Genomic DNA, 24,917 nt, shown 5'->3' with positions numbered 1-24,917 from the left:
TGACATCTTACTGCAAATCGATCAGGATTTCGAGCTAATCAAAGTACTGAAACATCTGTCATAAATCTTGTATAATATGAGAGCCTCAGTCTTTTCTATATTATTTGATCTCACCTTAGCATTCGATACTATAGACCACCACATATTAATCCAACAACATAGGCTTATCTGAACAGTTTTTAAAGTGTCATTGGATGCATTGGGTTTAATATTGAATTTGAATAGCATAGGAAACATTAGATCCTACTCGAACCTAACACTTCCCCATCATGTTCATGTTACGCACAGTGTTGTAATGTAACAAAGTACAAATACTTTGTTACAGTGCATTTGTACGAAATTCATGATTCAACTTGTATTTATAGCACCTTGTACTTTTGCTGCACTACATATCCCTACAGTTACTAGTTACTACCAAATTAAATCCGAAGAAGAAGAGTTGGTAATGTCTGTATTTGAGCTAGCATTTAAGGCAGGAATTGAACCTACAACCTTACATTTGAAAGACGACTCGTCCTTCCACTTAACTCCTCACTTTTTTTAATACTTTTATGTTAAGTACATTTTATATCATAAATACTTTTAATATTTAAGTACAGTAAATGTGTTATACTTTAAGTATCCATTTTAGTTACTTTATACAAGACTGGTTACGCATTTAAAGTTCCCCTTAAAGCGACAATAGATACATTGATACAGTGAGACAAGGCATCTATAGTGACAGAAAGTAATTCAAAAAGTACAGCTGAAGGTTAACTAGTGTTTCCCTCCTTGAATCTAGACTACTTTAGGTCTTGTATTTCTTGAAGCTAAAATCTCACAGAGATCGAAGTACACGGCTTGCACAACAATTACTGCATCCTCACAAACTGAGTAACCCTCCGCACACATTGTGGAAGGAGTTTGCAGGTGATGCGAGTTCACAGGAATGAGACACAAGTGTTAATTTGTAGCGGAAAGGCATGAGTGAGAAAGCACATCTCACCCACGGGCTGTGTGCATATTTTCTAAGTATGTACATGCATACACTGCATTTACAGAAATAACAAGAGTGAAAGCTGAATGCTAAAAGTAATACTCAGTGACTGCTGTTTGACAATGATAAAGAGACGTGGGATATGAATAAAGTACTGCACTGCAGAGCTTTATGGAGCAGGGCCCTGAGCACAAATCAGTCTGGAAGTGCAACTCCTCCACAACACAAGCCACACTTCAAACGCCTAGTTATGCATTCAACACACTCATGACAGTAATGCCACAGATGATGCACATCGCTTTTCTTATTTAGTGTCTGTTCTTCTTTCAGTTCTGGCCAACCCAATTTTTGTTGAGTATAAGAATGTGGCCACAAACACCAGACTGAACACCCTGGTATGCTGTGAAGTATTGTACAGACAGACTGAGATAAGGCTTAATCAAAGGCGTCACAGTGGAGAGGTGGTTGGTACTGTCGAGTTACAACGAGAGTGTTTCTGGCTGGAAGCTAGGTTTGGAACTTACAGTCCAAAGAAAAAGACTGGGGTTAGGTTCATTGAAGACTCACCCGATGTCTGCTGGGATTGGCTCAAAAGTATAAGAGGCACAGATATATGATGTATGGATTATTACGCCTAGTTCACACTGGCTGTGTTTGGCTCCACCAATACGTTAGGACTGTATATTCTCAAATTGTCTGTTGTCATCTGTGTGTGTGTGTTTATGTATGCCAATGCAGATTCTCCTGGACTTAAAAATCATGAGTTTGTTTTCTTAAATTCTCCTGCTTGGTTTAAAAGGTTCTTTGTGAACACAAGTATGTTTTGATTTTGATTGCGAGAGAGAGAGTGTGTCTGCAATGCAAACTTTCTCAGCTCTTCCCTGTTGATTGTAAATGAACACATATCATTTCAGATGACAGTTGGGTATAAACATAATTAGGTTGTTGTCCTTTGTTAATTAAGTATGATCATTGGTCCGCCTGTAACCTCAGCCTCATCTACTGCCTTTTTGCTTAAGAGATGGAGAGAACCTGTCGTTCACCTGATATAATTATTATAACCTACACCTGGTTTTCCTGTAGTTGTAGCCTCCACTTTAGTTTTAAAATGAAAAACTGATACTTTTCATGTGTTTCATTTGACTAAAACTAACTGTCAAATGTGTCCGTTTTATGACATATTGCCGGTACAATGTCAATATCATCATGAACAGATCTTCTCTCTGTCTATTTTCGCTGGGAACGCATGAAAAATAAAGAGTTCACACAGGTGCACTTAAGGCCCAAAGGTCTTTTCAGTGGGTTAAAAGTAAATGTTGACAAATCTTCACAGTGAATCTTCATTTAATGAATAATAGACCCTGATGCATCTCTTTTTTTTTTGTTCATACCTGCCTGTGTGGCTCTGACAGACAGACCCTAACTTGTAAAAGTACATATGCCACAGTACAGAACACACCACCACAATGGTTAAAGACCAGGTATCCTTCCTGGTCTGCTTCTTACAGCTAGACAAGCAGAACATTTTTTCTTCCCAACTAAAAAGCTAATCAGTAAAGCAGCAGGTTCTCCCCAGAGTTGTGGATCCCTGACCCTGCTACCACATCTCTGCTGTGCATGTGAACTTCTGTCTCCTCATACTGCAACAATTAATCACCGATTAATTGACGCGTTACCGAATGCTAAATTAGCTCTGTGTTGCATCTTCAAATAGGTTATTTGAGGTTCTATTAAAAATGATCACAGGAATTTAATAAAGAAAATAGCTAATTTATTCATCGAGATCATTAATCAACAGATTCTATTAACCAAAAAAAAAAAGACATTTATCCTTAATTGCAGTCTTACTCAGGTGTATAATTTCAAAGGCGTAACCTCTGTAACAGCATATAAGTCCAGATATACACCACATCCATACACACAGTTCACTGATATGACGTAAGAAGATGGTCCTTACCATTGACGGTCAGATGCACCCAGCTACCATTGTGGAAGGTGTCGTACTGCTGTTCCAGCATCAGCACCTTACACTCGTACCAGCCCTGATCGTCTGAACGCACATTCTCTATCCGCAGGGAGGACTTGCCGTGCAGACTGGCGCGGCCTGGCCGAGCGAGACGGAGACATGGAGTCAGCAGGAAAGGGACAAAGGAGGTGAGAAGGACAGATGGATTGAATTTAATGAGGGGAAGGGAAGACACAGGTGAGAGGCGAATAAACAAAGAGAAGAAAGGAGGGAGAGAGAGAGAGACACCGGATGAATGTTAAAGAGAACCAACCTTTGAACATGTCAGATATAAATATACACAGGTATCACAGTGTGGGTGCCTCACAGCACATAAGACCTGTGTTTGAGGCACAGAACATCAAAAGTAGGAAACCAAATGCAGTTGTAACTGCACAGTGACACCTGCCACTTAAGCTTCACTGCATCCAAGACATCGTCTCCGTGCATGTCAGCTTATTTTAGACATGTGCTGAGGCAAGGGCAGGGCTTCACTCCCTTTGAGGGGAGTGAAAGTGAGCAACGTGACAACAGCGAGCGCTCACGGTAACACAGGAGTCACAGTCGATCTCAACAGCGATGGGGTTCCTGACTTGGTGAATTGGTGTCATGGAGAGCTGCAGTTTACTTTCACAGATCAAAAGCCGAAAGAGTGGGATTGATGATGTCACCCCCGGGCAATCTGGCAACTAGATCATAACAGATGGCAAATTGGAATTACGGGTAAACAAAGTGCTTTCAGGGCGCATTGTCTGCTCAAAAAACATCAGCATTATCAAAGCCTGGCTGTCCCTCATTAACCCCTCACTCTCTCTCCCACCCGCTCCACTCCCTGGGTATTCCCCGTATTCCTTTTGTGGCCTTTAAAAATCTGCTCTTTATCAGGACACACCACGTTAATACAGGAGCAGCTGTTGGCTGACTCACTGCCATTCAAAGCAGTGTTCTGTGTGTGTTGTGCGTCCTACAGACGAGGGACGAATAAATCTTACGGATGACTCCACGTACATGTATTGCAAAGGTATTTCTATGTCTAAACTGTGCCTAAACATATACTGATAATGTACAGTTTAAATACTTTTATTCTCATGAACTGTGGCTGCAGTTATTACAGTCAATTGGCACTTTTCTACGACGCAGTTCTGGCACAACTCTAAGCTAGAACTGTATAGTGGAAAAGCGCCAACACTGGATAGCTAGTTATCTTGAATAAATATTCATTGGTTTTTCCAAAGGGGACATATATCAGATTATGCATAATCAGTATTCAACCACGTCTCTCTAGTCTCACGGTTGAGTAAATGTAGCTGTGAAAAAAAACTACATTTATGAGTGAGGACTACACTGATTTATATACACAGTACTATAAAGTACATGAATCTGTCTCTGTTCACTTGTAGTCACTTGTAGAGCACATGGTATATAATACCATGTGCTCTGACTACACTTTAAATTATCTTTCCTAATGACTTGTGTAGGGGTTGGGAATATTTGATCTGTAAATTTATAACAAACAACACACTTGGCAGGAACTAAAACACTGAACCAAAAAGTCCTTGATTCTCTCCAATTGTAACGTTACAGCTGCTTTTGTCCAAACAAATCTTCAAATCTTTGTGGATCCACGCATGATTTTCTGAGCCAGCAAATTCCTTCCTCGTAAACTCATCAGTGATCCAACACAAACGTTCCTTCACCTTGATAATCATCAACGTCATCATCATCATCAGTACCACGTAAAATCTGACACATGGTTACAGATAAACAGCTTCAGCCATCGCTTTGCAAATGTTAGTTAAAACATTTAGTATGACTCTATTAAAGATTCCCTAAAATTTGAAATAGCCCTAGATTGGAGAATATTCTCCCCTTACTTTACTGATTGACGGCTCCATTTTGGATTTGATGCAAGTATTAAAGTTAATAGTGGAATATAATTATGTGCGAGTGTAAACATGAATGTTTTTACGGTATAAAAGTACACTCCTGCAAATGTTTATGCTTAATCTACCTGCTATAATCCCAGTCATACCCTGTATGAATGTTTATGTACATATAGCAAGATACATTTAACAAATCTGTTGCAGTGTATTCTAAAGAAATGATTACTGAATATGGATAAAAATGCAAAAGTCTTATTTTGAACAATCCAAACAAAGTGCAGGAGAGCTTTCATACAAAACACCTTCCAGGTATTTCGTGTACAATCTTCGGGAACATTACCTCAGGTAAAAATTGCCTCTGTTTCTTTATACGAGTACAAAATGGAGATTCATCCTGCCAACTGAACCGTTGACAAACTGTCACTTCAGGATAAGCATGGAAACAAAATAATAACACATTCAAAAAAAGAGAAAGAGAAGATAACAGATTGGGAATATATTAAACTCCAGATAAGCCGAGGTACGCTCGAGTCGATACAAAGTATTTCTGGCTTCAAACTGCGGGGTCTTTTCATCCAAAGTTAGAATATAAATGAGGCAAACGTGATGCAAAAAAAAGATGCTATTTATATCCTGTCTTCTCTTTACATCTATATTCATTTCAGAAACAGAGATACAAACTGCCATGTCAAACACAATCATAATAAGGCACAGCAGTGATAACAGTGACAGACGCTGACATGAACTTCATACTCTTTGATGTCTGAGGTCACATTCGGCTCAATTATTACACAAAATCTGTTTCGAGTGCAAACGCCAGCACTGCGCTCTCTTCACTTAACGCAGTGTAAATGCCAAATGCACGCAGCTGTGTGATGATGCAATGACTATAATTGCTACAATGCAATTTTCTTCTATGGGAATGTAACAGAAGTTTAATATACCATATATCACCATGTGTATGCACTGCATAAACACTTTGAGATACAACACGTTTACACAAATGTTTCTCTGTTTGACAAATGTTTGCTGTTAACTTTACATAAAGAAGTTTAAAGGTCCAGCGTGTTGGTGAGACTGCAGATTGTAACAAACTGAAAATTCTTCAGCTCTCTTCGCAAGCATCTCTGGGAACTACGGTGGCCTTCACTTGCCAGAAAGGATGGTGTTCTTCTTCATTCACAAAATATGAAGCACACTCTTTGGTAAAGTAAATATAAACATGATTTTTTATTTATTGTCTATTTTTATTTTTTAGGGAATTTCACAATGATTAGACACCAATATAGTGATTATACACTTAACATACATAATATACATAATATAATTATGTATGTAATATGTTGGATTGATGGATATTCAATCCATCTTCTACCACTTCATCCTCCACATGAGGGCTACGAGGGGCGCTGGTGCCAAATCCAGCCGACATGTGCGAAAGACGGAGTACATCCTGGACAGGTCGCAGGTCCATCACAGAGACACAGAGAGACAAATAACCATCCACTCTCACACTCACACGTATATTCAATTTAGAGTATCCAATTTACCTATTTTGCAAATATGTAAGTTTTTCGACTGTGGGGGGGAAACCGGGAGAAAACCCACTCACACGTAGACACCGGGTTGCGAGCCTGGGTCTTCTGCCAATAACGACAGCAAAAATACAACCTCTGTGACAAAGGTACAAATTTTACGCCCCTCCCATTTCATCCTTATCACCATCCATCCCCTTATTGTTTTATTTAATTTGCTGTTTAATGACAAATTTATGAACAAGATGCCCTGGCAAAGCAGTAAAGATATGAACGCTCGTAAGATTTAATGTTACATGACAAATGAACCCGTGACACAGATAGTTGCACTGTGTCAGCCTTTTAAAACACAGGCAGAGATGATGCCATGAGTATGTAACCCAGACTTTACAGATTGTGTTTTAAAACTGCTGCAACCGGATGTGGAAACCTAGAGTGTGCGGAATCCTATTCCACATCAGTGCTTCTTGCACACAGCTGGATTATACACCACACAACTGTCCGGACAGAAGTGTGTCCGCACAGTGATACTCAAACCAGTCAAACGACCATAAGGCAGCAAACTTGGCAACACTTTGCAGGACTTTTGCTCATTATAGTAATTACAACACAAGGCCAGCTGTTCCTTTGCCCTTGTTTTGTTCAGTCAGTGTAACCCCACGTCTTCTCTCGGCTATCAGGTTCCTGCAGTGGACACATGGCAGACTGTCACACAGCTCCAGTTCTCATGACTGGCATTTACTGTGATATCATAAGAGGACTTTGGTTCTGCTGTGGGGTTGGCACGTCTAAAGCAATGCCACTGATGTGGTGAAGGCACTTCTTGCTCCAATTCTGTTGTTGCCTCTGCCAGGAAGAGTTGTCTTCTGGACTGTCTGTTGTTGCCCGCTGCTTATGTTTTTTTCGAAATTCTGCTGGGAATGGTGGAGCAGGATCAGACTCTGGAGAAGATCCATTTAAGGGACTACATAGAGGAAATTCTGTGGAATGGATTGGGGGATAAAACACAAGTAATGTCCAAATACTTACACATTTAAATCAATGTATGAAGACATGGTTTTCATGTCACAATATTGAGGGTATTATGTCATTTATATTGGTGTTGTTGTTGTTGTTAGTGGTGGTAGACTATTTTCAAATTCTTATTATAAAAACAATAATAATAATGATAATATAGTGATAATGATGATATTACCAATATTATATAAGTACTATGAGTATTATTATTGTGACTAATGATTATCAGGATTATTGTGTATATGGTGATATATCAATATTACTATTGTTATTAATGATTATCAAGATTTGATGTATATGGTGATATTGATATGTTTATATGCTTCTATAATGACAATGATAACATATTTAATTGAGTATATATAAAATTAAATATCCATATAAATTATTGGTGCAGGGAGAAGGGGTGGGATCCGATGAATTTTCGATTAATGATTAATCTAATCCCTTTTTTTGTCATTTATATTTTATGTACATGTTTCATGTTCAAAATAAAATAAATCACCATCACCTCTGCAGCATAGTTCCTGTTAGTTTTAAATGGAGTTACAGAATGTGCTCTCTGACCACTTTTTAATTTAATATTCATTTATCCTCTGAATTGGCTCTACTTGTTTTATGAGGCGAGCGTTCTAAACTTGTTCTGTGTCACTGTGCCCCAAGGAAAAAAGCAGATTTTTAACCCCTCAGAAAATATCATTAGGTCGAGTCGTTTTCAAATGTCACCATTGTTCTGGACCAGCTAAAAGATCCTCAGTGATGCTCGGGGACATTCAACAGTAGAAGTCGTTCTTCCATTTCCACATTTCATTTGAAATGTTCTATGGTGTCCTTTATGCATGTCTATCAGTGTGTGTCTAACCACTTCCGCTTTACATTTTCTCATGGAGTCCTTATATAATTGGTCTGCCTCTATGATTCATAAAACAACAGCTTGTTGTTTGTGACCAAGGCGGAATCTAGGAGACTGTGCCACTGTGATCGGCTTGACTCGTTAACCCTTGACATCTAAAAGAGGGCCCAATATACAGGACGTCTTTGTGTTTTTCAGTAGCTCTGACCATGAACTGAGGAGATCTAGTAACACCCAGCAACACCGTGCTGTCTAACGCCATGTGTTTTCCAACTGAATGTGATGTGCTTTAGCTAAATGTTTGATATGATTGTTCGTATTAAACAACTGTACATGCAAAAGCCTTGTTGCACATGAGGAAACAACTATCATCACTGTCAAATCTGGTGAACTTTCTCCATTGTGACTTGGTCAGAGCACACAGATCTATCCTCAGGACTGGAAACAGCAAAAATCCATCATAAACAAACAGTGAACTTAATTTGTCCAACACCATTACCAGCGTCGTTAATGTCAAGGGCAGTATTTCAAGATTCAGCTCCCGGGCCATTTTAATAACGGGTTTTTGGTACCCGTTCCAAATTGCTAGCTACAAAGTCTGTCTACAGTATATAACATTTCTCTCTCTCCTGTTCCTGCTGTGCTTACATTTTGAGGCTCAGGATTTAGGACATAGGATTTCAAGATTATTTTGATGGTACATCAATTTACAACAAGATTAATCCCGAGTGTTCACGTGGCATGGATCTATGCCGCAGGTGCACCCTTGCTAAATTACAGTGGGAATAATACATAACTCCTTATATAGACATCCTGGGGGTGTGTGTTTATAGGTGCCATCTTCATTTCTTTGTTAAGTTATGATTAATTTTAAATTGCATATTTAGAAGTCGTTTTTATTTTTAGTTCATAAAAATGAGCAACACAAACTTTGAAATGTGACATATCTTAAAAAATGTGAGTACTTCTTCTTATCAGATTGCCTATAGGTTGTGCCCAAAAAAGGATATAAGACACATTCTTATAGCTTCTATGTATTGGTTTTAACATAGTCAAAGATTGAGCAGGATAATGCAGTTTCACTCTTTACATGATCCAAAATATGTTGCCCTGAACCACATTTAATATGCCATGACATAAAAAAAAGGACTTTGGTTTTCCAGAAGGCAGGGGCTAACCACCGAATTCAATGATCTGAGGAAGAGAAATCAAAAGCAGGCAACGGGAAAATCTCTCTCACCTCCAAACTAAATCTTCACATTGTGCATACAAATAATCGAGAGTGGGGAGGGAGCTGCTGCAACCAAATGCCATCTCATTAAAGCTGTCGACATTCATTAGTCAACAAATTTATTACAGTCTACCCTGGTAAGCACACACTGGAAAAAAGGTGGAAAAGGTGTCGATGACGAAGGTGTAATGACTTGGTTTGAATTCTTTTATCAAATGAGGGGTGGTTATAATGTGATTATGTGAAGCGGGATGTAAAGAACAGCAAGAGACTCGGTTTAATTTGCTCGTGAGCATAATTTCACCGCTTTAGCTGAGATACGGTCAGATAGTGGGATTAACACAAATCTTATTTATGAAAACTTTGATGCCCTTAAAGGTCTTACAACTGGACAAATAGCAATGAATACACAACGAGCAGCAGAGACATCCTGTGTGGATGTCATAATAGGCACTGCAGGGTGAAGAGCATATACTGCATTAATGAGACCTGATTTACACCTGGTATCAAATTGTGTTTATGATGAGACTCTATCAGACAGAGCTCAACAATATGAAAGTGCAGGTGTATGCATGGCGGCCCATGGCCACATGGAAAGGCTTGTAAATGAAGAGTTAGCACCAGGTCATTAAAGGCTGGGGTACCGCTGAGCAAGACACCTAAAATCCATTGCTCCCTGGTAGAGGTGTCACAGTAGAATATTGATCGAAACGACCCCAGTGTGACGTCCTGCATGAATGCCAGAGGAGGAGAAACACAGTGTTGTGGTTGTAGCCATTGTGGCACGACTACACGTTACCCCCTCCCACCAACCTGAAGCTGCTGCCAACTAATAGTAACCATCGAAACTGCTTTTGGGCAACACATCCACCAAACTGGAACCCCCTGCCGCTTCTCGGAAATCACCGGTGTGTAAATATTTTGCGTTACCCATGAGAAAAACATGGTGTGTTATGTTATGAACGTGTCGCAAAGCACAGGACATCTCGGTGTGCATCATAAGGAAGTAGACGCAACCACGAAAAACAACCAACACAGGGGACTCTTCTGTCCTCATTTGGTCCTTTAAAAGCCCTTGGATTTCGCATCTTACTGCAACGGTGTTACTGCTTGGAGGTCAGAGGTCAGATTTAGTGGCCTTAACAACCGATTGCTGGACCTTCAGAGTAACACAGAGCTACATGACTCTCTATGACTTTGCTTCTTTTTACAGTGAGTTTCCAATTGACTGGTTATTGTTACATTCAATTGACAATTAGGCCTTAGTGTGGTACATTGCAAACAAATGATGGACATTATATCAGTTATGACGCCATGTAATTGAAATGGGAATAAAAAAAATGTATCATGACATAAAACCAACAATCCTAGACTAAACTAGACCAAAAATGGCAGACCCATTTGCGCTAAAAGAGAGAAAAAAAAGATTGAGAATCGAATTGTGACCTTAAAATCGAGGACACCCCTGCTCCCCGGGCACTGCTCAGTAGTTGCCCACTGCTTCCTATCTTAGGATGGTTCCTATTAAAGGATGGATTAAATGCAAAGAGGGAATTCCCTACAGGGATTAATAAAGTACCAAAAAAAATGAATACATAAATAAAAGCCCTTAAGAAGCACTAAAGACGGATTGTGATGCTGATCTGTGTGTAGCCTCTGAGAAGATGATGATTCAGCTGTCAGAAAACACCTCCCCAATTTCTGAGCTGAATTTGTCTCTGGGGCAATGGCCAATAGAATCTTTCTTTTCCAGTGCAATTATTTAAATAAGATACAATTGCTATTCAATGATGTCACCAAACTATTTTATATATATATATATATGTATATATATGTATATATGTATATATGTATATAAAGAAAGAAGCACACTGCAGACTGAAGAGTGGGAATCAAAGACACTAAAGGTATTTTAATGATATTTCTCAGCCTCTCAGATCTAAAGCTCAAAAACAAGCTGCAGGAAGTGCTGCTGAACTGCTGAAGTGAGTGACAGAGGCACTTCTATGAAAAAGACCCTCTACTGCAACTTTGTGACACACATAGCGGCTGTCTGCACAAATTAGGACTATGATGATGAAGTGTCGGTGGGTGCCTCTTGGCGTTTTCTCCCAAGCTTTTCCCAAATCCTCAGTCGAGGCAGCAGAGACGTTTATTGAACTGACTGTGAAAAGAGGTCACTATTCTTACCAGCATACTCTGGGTCCACGTGAGGAGGGTAGAAACGAAAGTTGATGAAGAACGGGATGGGCATTCCATACTTGAACCACTCCACCACGTAGGGCTGGCCATTTAGGGGGAAGGACACGTCGCATCCCAGGATGACGTTCTCTCCTGCACGTGCCGTCACAAACTGGGGCTCCTCTCGCACTCCGTGGGCACCTGGGGAACAGTATGCATGGGTCAGCCTCAGTGCATCACTGGTTTAGTCTGCACACTTGATGTACACAGTGTGAAGCAATTAACACACATATGGGACATGATTTTGTTGTAGTTGTAGAAAATTGACATAAAAAATCCACACAGTTACATTTAAATGTGTCAAAATAAGTTGATGGTCCAGTTGCCAGTTCTGAGTAAAAGAATGAATGCTGTTGTTGTATTTTTGATTGTCTACGTCAAATAAAAAAATCACACGCACATGTTACGTCGGATCTTAAAATGATCAGTCTTGCATCAGAACAGTGGTTCTCAACCTTTTTGATACCAAGTACCACCTGAGAAAATCCTGAGCTCCTGAGGTAGCATCATCGCCAACGTTAAAGTACAGTGGTGTAAAAAGGCCTCTACATTAAGGTTTTTACATTAAGGTGGAGCGGGAGATAAGGTGACTCTGATTCCTCAGCTCCACTCTGATCACATACCCTGGTATTGTACAGCATTACTGAATTTCCTTCAAGTACCACCAGAGGGCACTCCTGTACCACTGGAGGTACACATACCACAGTTTGAGAAACGTAACATTAAAATACAGTGTGTGTAATGTGATGATGTTATAAATTTACTACACAATGAATACAAGTAAGACAAATGAAAATCACATTGGAAATTACTGAATCTATCATGTGTAGGTGAATTTTTGACAGGTTAGCCGTTTCCGTTTACAGTGTGCAGCTGGATGCAGTCTTGCATATACAGACAGATGGTGAGTGTGGTATCCACGATCTACACTTCACTTACTTGAGAGTATAGTAGTATTTAAGGTATGGGGGGAAACCACCTGTTCACCCCCTGCCCAATGATCTCGGTCCCTCACCTCCCTTATCATCAAGCCTGCTTCTTTACACATTAGTGACATCATTAGTGACATCAGTTTGAAGTAAATTGCTTAGGTGTTTGTTAAGCTGATTCCGCGAGTAAACAGAAACCCCAGCGTGCCCATTAGAGATTGCTGTGATTAGAATCTTTAGATATCAATAGAAATTCACCAAGGGAGTAAGATTTTTGTGCGTTAGAGCTGAAACAATTAATCGATTATTAATCGATTACTAAGTTAATCGACAACTATTTTGATAATTGATGAATCGGTTTGAAGCTTTTTTCATGATTAAAACAAGATTTTCGATTTTTCTAAGCTTCTTAAATGTGAGTATTTTCTTCATTTCTTTGCTCTGGATAACAGTAAGAAATCATTAAAAGTTAATCATTTTGGTTTGTGGACAAAACAAGACATTTGAGAACATCATAATTTCCAGGTTTGACGAACACCGATCGACATTTTTTTTAAGGTTTTCTGATATTTTATGGACCAAACGATTAATCAATTAATCAGGAAAATAATCAATAGTTGCAGCTCTATTTCCAATGATCAGGACGGCAAAGACAGCGTGCGACAAATCCAATAAAGCACCTTGGCCCATGGGTTGCAAACAACATAGTGAACACATGCAGACATATTAATGTGATGGATCTCAGTAGAAGTTCATCTGACAGAGTGAGGGCAGACAAAACCATCAAAAAGGCAACGTGAATGACAGTAATGCGGCGATGTTAAAAAAGCGTAGGGCCCTTTAACCTCTCCCTGAAAGAATCCAGTCATTCAGCTCGGTGAAACTTTGCATCTGTGGGCGAGCTGCCGGACAGCCACATCGATCCCAGGCTAATTACTATGTAGATGGGCTTTATGAGCGGAAACCTGCTGTAGTAGCATTTTACCAGTCGATGCGGCTAATCAGATGTACTCACAGCTCGTCCCTCTGTGGCCTGTAAGGAAGCCAGGCAGGAACACAGATGACAGCCTCGTGCCAGCCGGCCTTTCTCATTAGTGACGGCACAGCGGTGCAAGTTGCGTGCACCAGGAACCAGCGGGCCTCAATCCATTTCTCCAACTACCTTTTTGGTGAATTGTTTTATTATGGAGCAAAGCACAGTATAAATATGCTTCGGTAAAATATTGTCAGAGATTGACCTGAAAGACTGGAGTCCTTTTCATTCCAATGACCTTTAAATTCATCTCTTCACCCAAGTGAATATGTTTTTAATCCACCCAGCTTTGACAGAAAGAATTATGTAGAGACCCATGCTGAGGATCGTAAAACGACCATCAGTAGTGCGCACAAGTTCCCCTTAGCTGACCTACACAATTAGTCTCAGTGTAATGACTCTCCATGACGGCGAGTTTAGCATAAACAGCAGAGCACGTACTGCATATTATCCCTATGGCAACTCCCAGAAATATTACATGGAGAATGCAACTGGGACAGTTCAATCCGGGCCAGTCCAATGCTGGTGGAGATTTCCTCTCACTGTGGTTGCTCAGTTGGTTCCAAAAAGCCTGATTAATTTGAGTTGTGCCAAAACATGTTGACTTAACGTCATCATTTCAAATGAAATGTACAAACTTAAAAGGCATCAAAGCAGACTGATCAAACTTTAAGATGGATTGAGTAACTATGATTGTTGTAATTCATTAATATTATATGGAGGGAAATGCTTCTGTATTGACTTGTCTGTAATGTTAAAATTCAATTGGCCAAAACAAGAGCAGATAAACAGCATTTGCTGTGTGTAACAGTAACAGAACAACAACAACAACAACAACAAAAACAACAACAACAGAAGGTTGTAGATGACAAACTGACTCAGTCCCAACAATTGATGTTTCTCCATTTTGCAATTACCAGAATGTGCTCTCTGTAGAGCAGAACAAACAAATTACATTTCTGTAATAACGGAAAAATCTGTTCCAAGGCCACATGGAAATTCTCAGCAGTGTTAACTGATTGAACAGCCTGAGCTTTTCACTGCATTTTAGAGGGCTGAAGCAAAGACAGGAAAAGTTTCTGCTCACCTTGGACTGAGGTCACTGTTAAAAAAACCCAAAACAAAACAAAACAAAACAAAACAAAAAACTGTTGAAGGTTCTGTGGTAAACAGAAGATGTTTATTTTAGGATTAGACCCAAATGTGTACAAACACAAACCCAGCAGAACACTGCAGCAGTCACCCTGTGAAATACCATGCACACTAATGGACTATCTGTGAGCACATGATTAATACATGCATCTAACTTTCACACGGCATGCGTCTCACATCACATATGAAAGATTGTGTACGGACTATATATATATATATATATACACACACATATATGTGTATATATATATATATATATACTGTATATATATATATGTATAAAACATTGGTGATGTGTATCAGAGGCAGGATGTGATGATGTCATTTGATGTGCATGTGTGCTCTCATGCTGCCGACAGAACCAGATAACAACAGAGCAAAGTGTGTGCTTTTCCCAGAGGTGCCCCCCCACCCACACACACACACACACACACACACACACACACTACCTCAAGCAGGCAGCACTACTTGTTGATTGGCTGCTGGTGACATCATTGCAGATAAAAAAAAAGAAAGAAAGAAAACACACAAGCCCCTTGGAAGGTATGACTTCACTGTTTATAACTGATGAGATGGAGTGGGAGACAGAGAAGAGACACACACACACACACACACAGCAGCACCTACTCCTCCCCGCCGTAGGGGTTTAAGCTCATTGACAATCAAAGACCCAGGGGATGGCACCATTGCAAGGCAAAATCATTGAGGTGTACACACACTCTCTCTCTTTTGCTCTCTCACACACACGCACACACACACACACACTGATGTAAGCAAAGGGGAAAAAAGAGGGGAGGAGACTCGGCCAGGCGTTGTGTAATCACGCTACATTGAACTCACTATCAGAATCAGTAGATTGTACGGCAATAACAGATAAATGCAACAGGAAAATGCAGGCGTTATTTGAATGAAACGATTTTCATGTGGGGGTAGGGTGGCGGGTGGGGTATCAAATATCCATGACGGATTTCAAATTTGTAATAGCAAGATTACGTTTCATTTATCTCAATAATCCCGGTCCTAGAGACTGGGTGGTGGTAGTTTTTGTCTTGGGGTCGCCAAATACATATGTCGAGTCTCTTAAATCAAGAATTATTGCACACATAGAATAAATATTGAAGTGTAATCTCTCAAAATCTCTTGAAAAGGTCGACCTGGTTAAAATAACACCAGGTGTCGTTGGAAGATACAATTGTAAGAATAATTGTAATATATATTATATAATGTGTAGGCTGACTCCCATTGTGTGGAGGCAGCCTACACTGTGGCTAAGTGGGGATCCATTATTGACTTAATTATTTATTCTTCTCCTTAGTATTATGATTATTATTATGTATATACTGTATGTGTTATTTATATTCACTTGTTTTTCCTCATCTTCCTCACCACAATCATGGTATGGCCAGTATACTTCTGTAGTTTACTTTATTCTATCTTTCCTTTCTACTCTATTTTAATAGTCCCCTTTTAACTTTTATATTCTGTTGTGAGTTTAATCTGAAATTGTCTCATCTCTGTAACTATTTCTACTATCAATGCTGCTACCTTGACCAGGACTCCCTGGAAGAAGAGACCTTGTATCTCAACGGGACACTTCCTGGCTAAATAAAGGATAAAAGAATAAAAAATAAATATGAAAGGTTGGGGAAAACAACGATCTAAAAAGATCTGCAGTGTTCTGTGTTATCAGCAATGCAGCTGTTGTATAGAGAAGTGAAGAGACTTTGATCATGTTAGCCATGGGACAGCAGTGGAGCAGAAAGACGTACACCATGACTGCAAAGAGATAAAAAGATAGCGTGGTTTGAAAAGTTCTCTGTTAGAAAATGTCTGTTTGACAAAAGAGCTTCAGTTTATACAAGTTGATCACAGACGACTCCCGAAAGTAGCTTGTGACAAGAAAACTTCAGAATTCAAATTCTAAAATGGAAACACGCAGCTATTCTTCTCCCCTCACTCATTTTCCTCCTTTTGTTTTCCTCGTTTCTTTTTCAGAAGAACAGAGTGTTACATTTGTGAGATTAGGACGTTCTTTTTTTTCGTCTCACTGTGTTCTTGTACGACGCAATTAAAAGTCCAGTGTGATTTTCCAAGTGATATTTGCTTGGAGGTAAAGTGGAATGAAAGAATCAACTGTTCCAGCAGTAGAAGAGATTCCACATGCGGGTAGAACAGAGAGACACTGACGGCACAGACAGACTCGCCACCAATTTACAGCCTCACAGACGACTGCTTCTCCATATTTATATGAGGTGACAAATGAAACCGCACATGAAGATTCTTTGCGATGCAATAAATAAACAATATGACTGGAGCACAACACACTCATGGCTTAGCATTTAATCTGACACTATGTGTTGGCACTTAAAACCAAGAGTACACTCGAGCTTCGGTGTCCCCGTCGCAGCGGCTCCCTGGGCTGCATCGTTCCTGGCACCGTCTCGCAGCCACAACTGACCCATTCTGCTAAGTGCCAACCAAAAAATGAAAAATAAATGAGATTTTTTTTTTCTTTCTTACACACAATACATCAATTATTGATGACAATAGCGAGACCCGAGCGTTATCATACAGCCGAGCATGCCGGCACCTGCACTTACTCCTCCTGTGTCTTATTCTGAAAGTTCAACTCAAGTTGTGGTGGTCATTAAACACCCAGGCCTGTGAAATGGATGGAGGCATTATAATAATGTTGCTGGGCAGAAAATGAAGCCAAGAGAGTGCTCAGTCTATTGGAGGCATATGATATACAAGCAGTAGTTTAGCACAACATGTGACACACTGACTCTTTCACACATGCGGTAATCGGCTGATCAGATCACAGTGTTACTATTGTTCCTGGTGCCCACTGTTAGTCTTTTAATTAACAAAAAATATATATTAACTAATCTTAATTTATCTGAGACAATTCAGTGAGACACAGTGGACATAAAGTGCATCTGCACATAGAGAATACAGCAATTTGCTAGTTTGCAACTCCTGTCCCTGGCTGGGCTTATGCAAAAGCTTAATATGTGTATATCATTGATTTATTTTTGCATTTCATGTCTTTTAATTTGTCCAAATAAGATCTATTAATTCAATTATTCCAAAGTATTTTTGAGGCTGCAATGACAAATCGATTACTAATCAATTACTAAATGAATTTCCAACTCTTTTGATAAAAGATTAAAACATTTGAGCATCTTTTTGACAAGCTCTCCAACTACTGATCTGGTCAAATATGAATGTACTCTGGTCTCTTTTCTTTTCTCCATATAACAAAATAAATCATCATCATTCTGGTTTGTTGGACAGAACAATAGATTTAAGAACATCATCGTCACATGAACACTTAACAACAATCTCTGGCAGTTTTTAGACTCAACAACTACTTGATTAACCAAGAAAACAATTGACAGATTAACTATTACCAAAATAATCGTTAGTTGCAGCCCTAAATTCATTCATCCGTTTGAGTTCAAAGAGGGCTACTGGTGGTGCAAGGAATGCAGTTCTTCAAAATCTATAAGTTACCTGTTTAGGGGCATTTTGTCAGCCAGATGTCATATTGTTTTGCGTTTTTTTTGTTGTTTCTTTATATTTTATTTCATCCAACAAATGTCAACCTCCTGGTGCCAGGGAATGAATAACATCCTGTTTCTTTCCATCACTGCTTCTTAACTCCACCATCTGCCACCGAAATCTCCCGATTTAAATCTTCAGGCTCCAAGTTAAGCAGAAGCTACAAAAGAAAACTGTTCACAGAACGGAGTCAGTCGCAACACAATAAATAAAAGAACAGTAAAAAAAAGAAAAGAATATGCATTTGCTTCTATACTACAAGTTAAAAACAAGATCCTAAAATGAAGTTTTGCTGAAACAGACTGAATGACTGAGCACAACAAAAGAAAAGTCTGTCATCATCAATGGTTTTCTAACCAAAAGGCATTAGAATAGGCCACGAAGAGCTTCTTTTCCAGTGCGGGATCAAAAACAACTACACTACACTTTTAGATCAATAAAGCACATTGTGCAACGCTTGCAATCTACAGCGTATTCACTCTGCAACTGACTCTTGCAGAGTGAGAAAACACTGAGCAGCGGTGTGTTTAAATTAGGAGCAAAACACTCGAAAAACAACATCCACAAAGTGAAGAGACTTTGCTTGGATGGTGTGCTCGGGGAAATTGAATTGCTCGTTTGTGTTTTAGTGCTCGCGCTACGATCCTCATTGTAACCAAACCACCAGGGTGGCTTAAAACACTAATACTTCACCAAAGGGTGGAAGACTTGACCTAATTCTGGCTCCTTCTCTCAAACAAGCGTTGCTTATCATTTGTAATTCAAAAGAGATCTTCCCAACATGCTGCCCCCCCTGCAGCATGTGGACAGAGGAAAAGAGAAGCTGGAAAATGTTATGTTATCAGTGTTGTAATTGAGGCAGCCTGTGGCCAAGTGGAAAGGAAACTTGACTTGTAACCAGAGGGTTGCCAGTTCAAATCCCCACCCGGCCAAAAAGGGCTGTGTTACCCCTGAGCAAGGTACCCAACCCCCAATGCTCCCCGGGCGCCACTCAGTGTGGCAGCCCACTGCTCCTAATTCAAGGATGGGTCAAATGCAGAGGAATACTTTCCCTAAGGGGATTAATAAAAACTAACTAACTTTAATGTAGCAAAGTACAAATACTTTAACTCCACTACATTTCCTCGAACTGTCTTTGTTACTTGTTACTACCAAATAAAACCAGAAGAAGAAGAGTTGGTAATGGTCTGTATTTACATAGCGCTATTCTAGTCGTGATGAGCTGCTTATACGCCACAGTTTTGCCACACATCTTTCATACCCACTCACATGCTGCAACATGTGTCTTGCTCAAGGACACATATAGACAAGCAGAGCCAGGGATTTAACCCACAACCTTCCACTTGAAAGACAGCTGTTCTACAACAATTCAAATGTCATATAATGTCAAGACTTAATGTCATAGTAATATTATAAAAAGTGACTTCAACCTCGACCAAAGTCATAGTCTGGTAAGATACTTGTATTTTAACTCAAGTATCCTTTTTAAGGTACTTTATACAAAGCCATTGCAAACAGCCACAGGTCAAGGTGACTCCGTCTTGTGTCACTCTGATACTGACTTCAGGTCAGCTGCTGTCCAAATGACCACTCAGTTTGCCGTTCAATAATCCCATGTCCTTCTTAGTCACTCACTCACTTTTACTGGATTGTCAGCGTCCTAACAATTACCAGAGTGAAATTCAGAATTGTCAGTGCCAGCACACGGACATGGCATACATTTAACCGGAGCTAGCGTGTGTTTTGAATGTGTTATTTGTCACTATTCATTTGGATGTATTTCTTATAACTGAAAATACGATGTGGATTAGTCGTGCTATAATGATTTTAACAGGTGGCTCCTATTTTGTTCTTATGTCATATGCACACAAGCATTCACAATCCAAATTGGATCGGCAACTTGCCAATATTCTCATACCAGACTGCACTGACCATTTATATTTATATTCATGCAATTACATTTTATTGTTATATTACAATAAACTCTGACTGCTCATAATAGTACACTGTATCATATATTGTTGTTAAACTAATACCTCTCACCTTATGCTATTTCTACAGTACTGTAATTTTAGTCCATCCATCTTCTACCGCTTTATCCTCCACATGAGGGTTGCTGGTGCCAATCTCAGCTGACAAAGGGGCGATTGTGGGAGGAAATCGGAGAACCCGGAGAAAACCCACGCACACACGGGGAGAACATGGTAACTCCATACAGAAATGCCCTTGTTCTGACTGGGTCTTCTTGCTGCAAAGGCAGGAGTGCTAACCATATCATGCAGATATACGGTATAAACCTAATGTCACATCTCAATTTCTCATCTGAAGGTCAATCTAGGCACATTTGATTTATCTATAATTGGTCAATAATGGCCTTTTTTGAGTTGTGTTAGGCAGTGTGTGACTCCTTATGCTTTGTAAAGGTGATCAGGGGTGTTTTAAAACACAACTTCTGCATTACCTTTAAAAAATATTGTCACAAATAAAATTATTATGGAGCTATTCTTACATTAGTATGCAACAAGAATGGAAATGTTCTAAATAAACTGTTACTAAGAGGGCAGTTTAAGATGTTTACTAAAGTGGTGCTTCAATTTTTGAACTCGTTTCAGGCTGCTCGTCTCTGATTTTGTCATGTCTGAGGACAAGGAAGTGTTCAGAGCTTCTTATCTCTTGTTGACTGGCTGGAATTAAGGTCAGATGACTGGGGGGGTGGATCAGCAGACACGAGAGTCCATGAGTGCTCACAAATGAGCAAGAATACAACTCTGTGATTGAAACAAAAGCAACATTTGGATCCTTTTTATTTGGAACATATTTAGTTGATCCAAACTGAATATTGATCCATTGTCTCTTTTCAAATTCTACGCAAAGCACCTGCTCAGACCCTCATGCTGTCTCAAAGTTAGAGAGGATTTCACGCTGAAAGGCTTTTTGAACACGGCAGACCTTTTACATACATACAAATAAACTATATAAGAAACTAGATGGAAAGAAAATAGTGAAAAAGCATAATAATGTCCTCCTTTGCAGCTACAAGAAATGGTTTCTCTGTAAATCAATCATTACAGGCCAACTATGTGCCGCTGTATTCTTGTCAAGGATGATGCACACACACACACACACACATTCTGCATCTGTTCAGCAGGCAGCATGCATTACAAGCCTCGGCGTCTTTTCCCTCTAAAGAAAATGAGAACAGGTCACGATAACACACCACCTCTTCCAGCATCAATTTTGCATTCTGGTGTGAAATAGTAGTCGTTTTTTTGTTTTTTTTGTTAAAACGATAGAAATAGACACTATCTCACTCTGGCAGCATCTAGACGCCGTTAGTCTCAGAAAAACACTGCAGCCAGGTATTTATAGTATTTATGATTAAGGCAACACAGATCGGTTAAAGTGGTCACATCACACCCCTCAACATCAGTCGCTGAATGTGTATAAATACACCACATTCGCCATCTTTTGACAGTGAAAATCAATAATGTTCAGAATGTCTGGAAGATGCAGTCAAACACTGAGCTTCGATCTTAATTTGTAACCTTTCACTGCAATCTCGGGACAATACAGTGGAAACTCACCGTGGGTTTACAGTGATTTGTTTGTGATAAGCATTTATTTAGTAGCCTTCATGCGGCAGTCTAATAGCAGACACTGGAGAGAAGTACTGGCAGCACTTTTATTATCAAAAAACCTATCAAGAGGGTACTAATCAGGCATTAAACAAAAAAAATTGCAGCCTTTGTGAATTTGTAATTGCATTGTTTTAAATTTTGATTTGGAAATGATTAATTGTTCAACCCTACCCACTGTTCTCTGATAGTCCAAACAGTAATCACCATATATTTAATGTAAACTGAAATGGCACTTCCTGTATTTTCCTGTATAAATCTATGTTAGTAAAGATTAAATCTAAGTCTAATTTGAGGCTTCATCATTAAACGAAACCAAAATTTACTTTGAATGATTAAGTTAATTTAAACATAATGGATAGCTGGATTGGAAGTCGGGTAATTACCACAACAGAAAACACTACAGTTGTAGAATTAGAATAATGACTTAGTCTAGTAATGACTAATGACTAGTGGGAGCTGTTGAGTGCATTTTTCTTTCTATCTTTGCCATTACATAACTGCTAACTAGGCTATCATGGAGTTTAATTTGGGTTGGTGTCCTTTGATCACAATCCTCTCAAAGTAAACTAGTTCTGAAGATACATCTGAGATTGTGCATCACTTCAGTGCCAGTTCAGTGTGTCATCATTGTTCTTCGTCATTAATTTGCAATGTGTTAAGTGTCCTCCACCCGCGATTGTGCAACTTCTCCAATAGAAGTGGATTTCTCGGTGTTGGGCTGCAGTTACAAGTGAACAAGCTGACAATAAACCATTGAGTAAAATCCTCTGCTACAAAACTACAAGGTTTTGGTTGAGCAGCGGAGTGATGTCATTATCCATGGTGCCTTTTGATAAGTCACCATCATGATGCCACACACACATAACATTATTCAATTGTCTCTGCAATCATCTAAAATAAATCCATATATTTGCTTTACTAGATGATTTCCTCCAAGTGTATGTGATTCTTTCTTTGAAACAAACTCCATTTCTTGCACAATCTTTTCAAAGTCTTGATGCTGATGATAACGTGGTGCTGATGTGCCAAAAGATTAAGTATTTTCTTATTTGTGAAGCCCAAACTAAAATATAACTTCACAAAATGCTCTACTTTTCTCGTCTCGTCACAGGTTGCAGCTGATCATCTTTGCTTGAGTAATAATGATTTTATTCTCGTAATATTACGACTTTATTCTCATAATGTTACGACTTTATTTTTGCAATGTTACGACTTTATTTTTGCAATGTTACGACTTTATTCTCATAATATTACGACTTTATTTTCTTAATGTTACGACTTTATTATCATAATATTCTGACTTTATTTTCGTAATAATACGACTTTATTCTCATAATACTACGACTTTATTTTCTTAATGTTACGACTTTATTCTCATAATATTATGACTTTTTTAATATTAGGAGTTTATTCTCGTAATATTACGCGTTTATTCTGGAAATATTTTTAATACGCTGTCGTACAATATAAATCTGCATTGTGATATCATTTTCTTGAATAGGTTCAGTATACATTACAACACAATGTTTAACCACATTGAGTCTGTGCTCACCGCCTGAAGTTTATGTCACATGGACCAGACACAGAAAACAGCAGGCATTCACTGCAGCTCGTATAAATCCTAAAACACTGCTGCTGCTATACGCTCAGTAGTGAACCATGTAGCATTCACAGACTAAGCCCTGAACACCAATGTAATCAGTCTGTCTACTGCATTTACGTTTATAACCATGTATATAGCTTTTTTCCTCCGGTTTTGCAGCGTCAGGGTAAAAAAGCTTAAGATCTTGAGATGAATTTAAACTAGCACGGCTGAGGGAATCATATGTCTTTATCCAATGAATGTTTAATGGGTCTGGAGAAGTTGGTGTGGAGGAAGCTGACTGTGCTGGATTAGAAGGCTGGGCTGTAAAATGAGACAGGGCAGGAAGCCAGCCAGGTCAGGAAGGCTGGGCAGGATGGAGGGAGTGTAATGGAGTACAATATTCAGGGGAGAGTAACCAAGGTGTGCGTGAGCAGGAAGACTCACTAAAAAAAACGACACTATTTCAAACCTGTACTGTAATCAGGACGATTATTTGGTCAATTTGGGCCACACGCAATTTCAATTTCAACTTGACACTGCTAACTGCAAGTGAGGCAAACTGCTCCGTTTGGTGAAGTCAGTACACTTTGTTGACTCATCCATCACACCGACTCCCTGCCTGACACTGCCAGGTACTGTGGGTGAGAAGCACAGAAGTAAAGACGCACTAGAATGTGGACACTGAGATTTCGGAACAGGAGATCGGAAATACGCTGTCAACTCCGAGAAGAGAAGGCTTTCCTTTGAGCACTTTGGATTAACGTGACGCTGCAGACCCGGACTAGAAGCTGAGTGCGTTTCCCGCTGTCCAAACAATTTCAGGATTGCTTCAGAAAGTTTATCACAGTGTGTCATAATAGTAAAAAGCAGAAGGATTTGCCTTCAGCCTCGTGAGAGCCTCCAGACCATCACATGGATGGCAGCAGAATTGTCATGGACTCAAAGTGGGAGAAACAACCATCTGCTATCTTTTACAAAGAGTCTGCCCTTTCAAAATCATAATTTTTACTTTACTTTACTACATTACTCTAAATCTATGGTTCGTAAACTGTGGTATGTGTACCACCAGCGGTACACAAGCTTTCTCTGTTGGTAAAATCAGAAATACGCAGTCATAAGTCCTTCAAATATTTCAAAGCATAGCATTGTTGATCTACAAGCCCTACTAGCAGATCTTCCACCTAATAAACCCACAACTTCATACTACAAAACTGGTATTTCTTTGGAGGACAAAGCCAGTACAAAACACTACATCTAGAAGTGAACGACGGCTAA

The 24,917-nt window shown here is 39.4% G+C and overlaps 1 protein-coding gene across 5 annotated transcripts in view; it reads right to left on the bottom strand.

Annotated features, from left to right (window-relative positions):
- igsf9bb (immunoglobulin superfamily, member 9Bb) overlaps nt 1–24,917 on the bottom strand; it is a 93,137-nt gene that overhangs the window by 59,126 nt on the left and 9,094 nt on the right. For all 5 annotated transcript variants that reach the window (XM_044042662.1, XM_044042665.1, XM_044042663.1 and 2 more), the window contains exons 2-3: nt 11,691–11,882; nt 2,934–3,080 (exon numbers count right to left, since the gene is read on the bottom strand). In XM_044042662.1, the coding sequence (XP_043898597.1) occupies nt 2,934–3,080; nt 11,691–11,882 (339 nt within the window). The remainder of the gene's footprint in view (nt 1–2,933; nt 3,081–11,690; nt 11,883–24,917) is intronic.

This window comes from Solea senegalensis, linkage group LG13 (assembly GCF_019176455.1).
Source record: "Solea senegalensis isolate Sse05_10M linkage group LG13, IFAPA_SoseM_1, whole genome shotgun sequence".
Lineage (NCBI taxonomy): Eukaryota > Metazoa > Chordata > Actinopteri > Pleuronectiformes > Soleidae > Solea > Solea senegalensis.
This window is presented reverse-complemented; position numbering and strand designations above follow the sequence as displayed.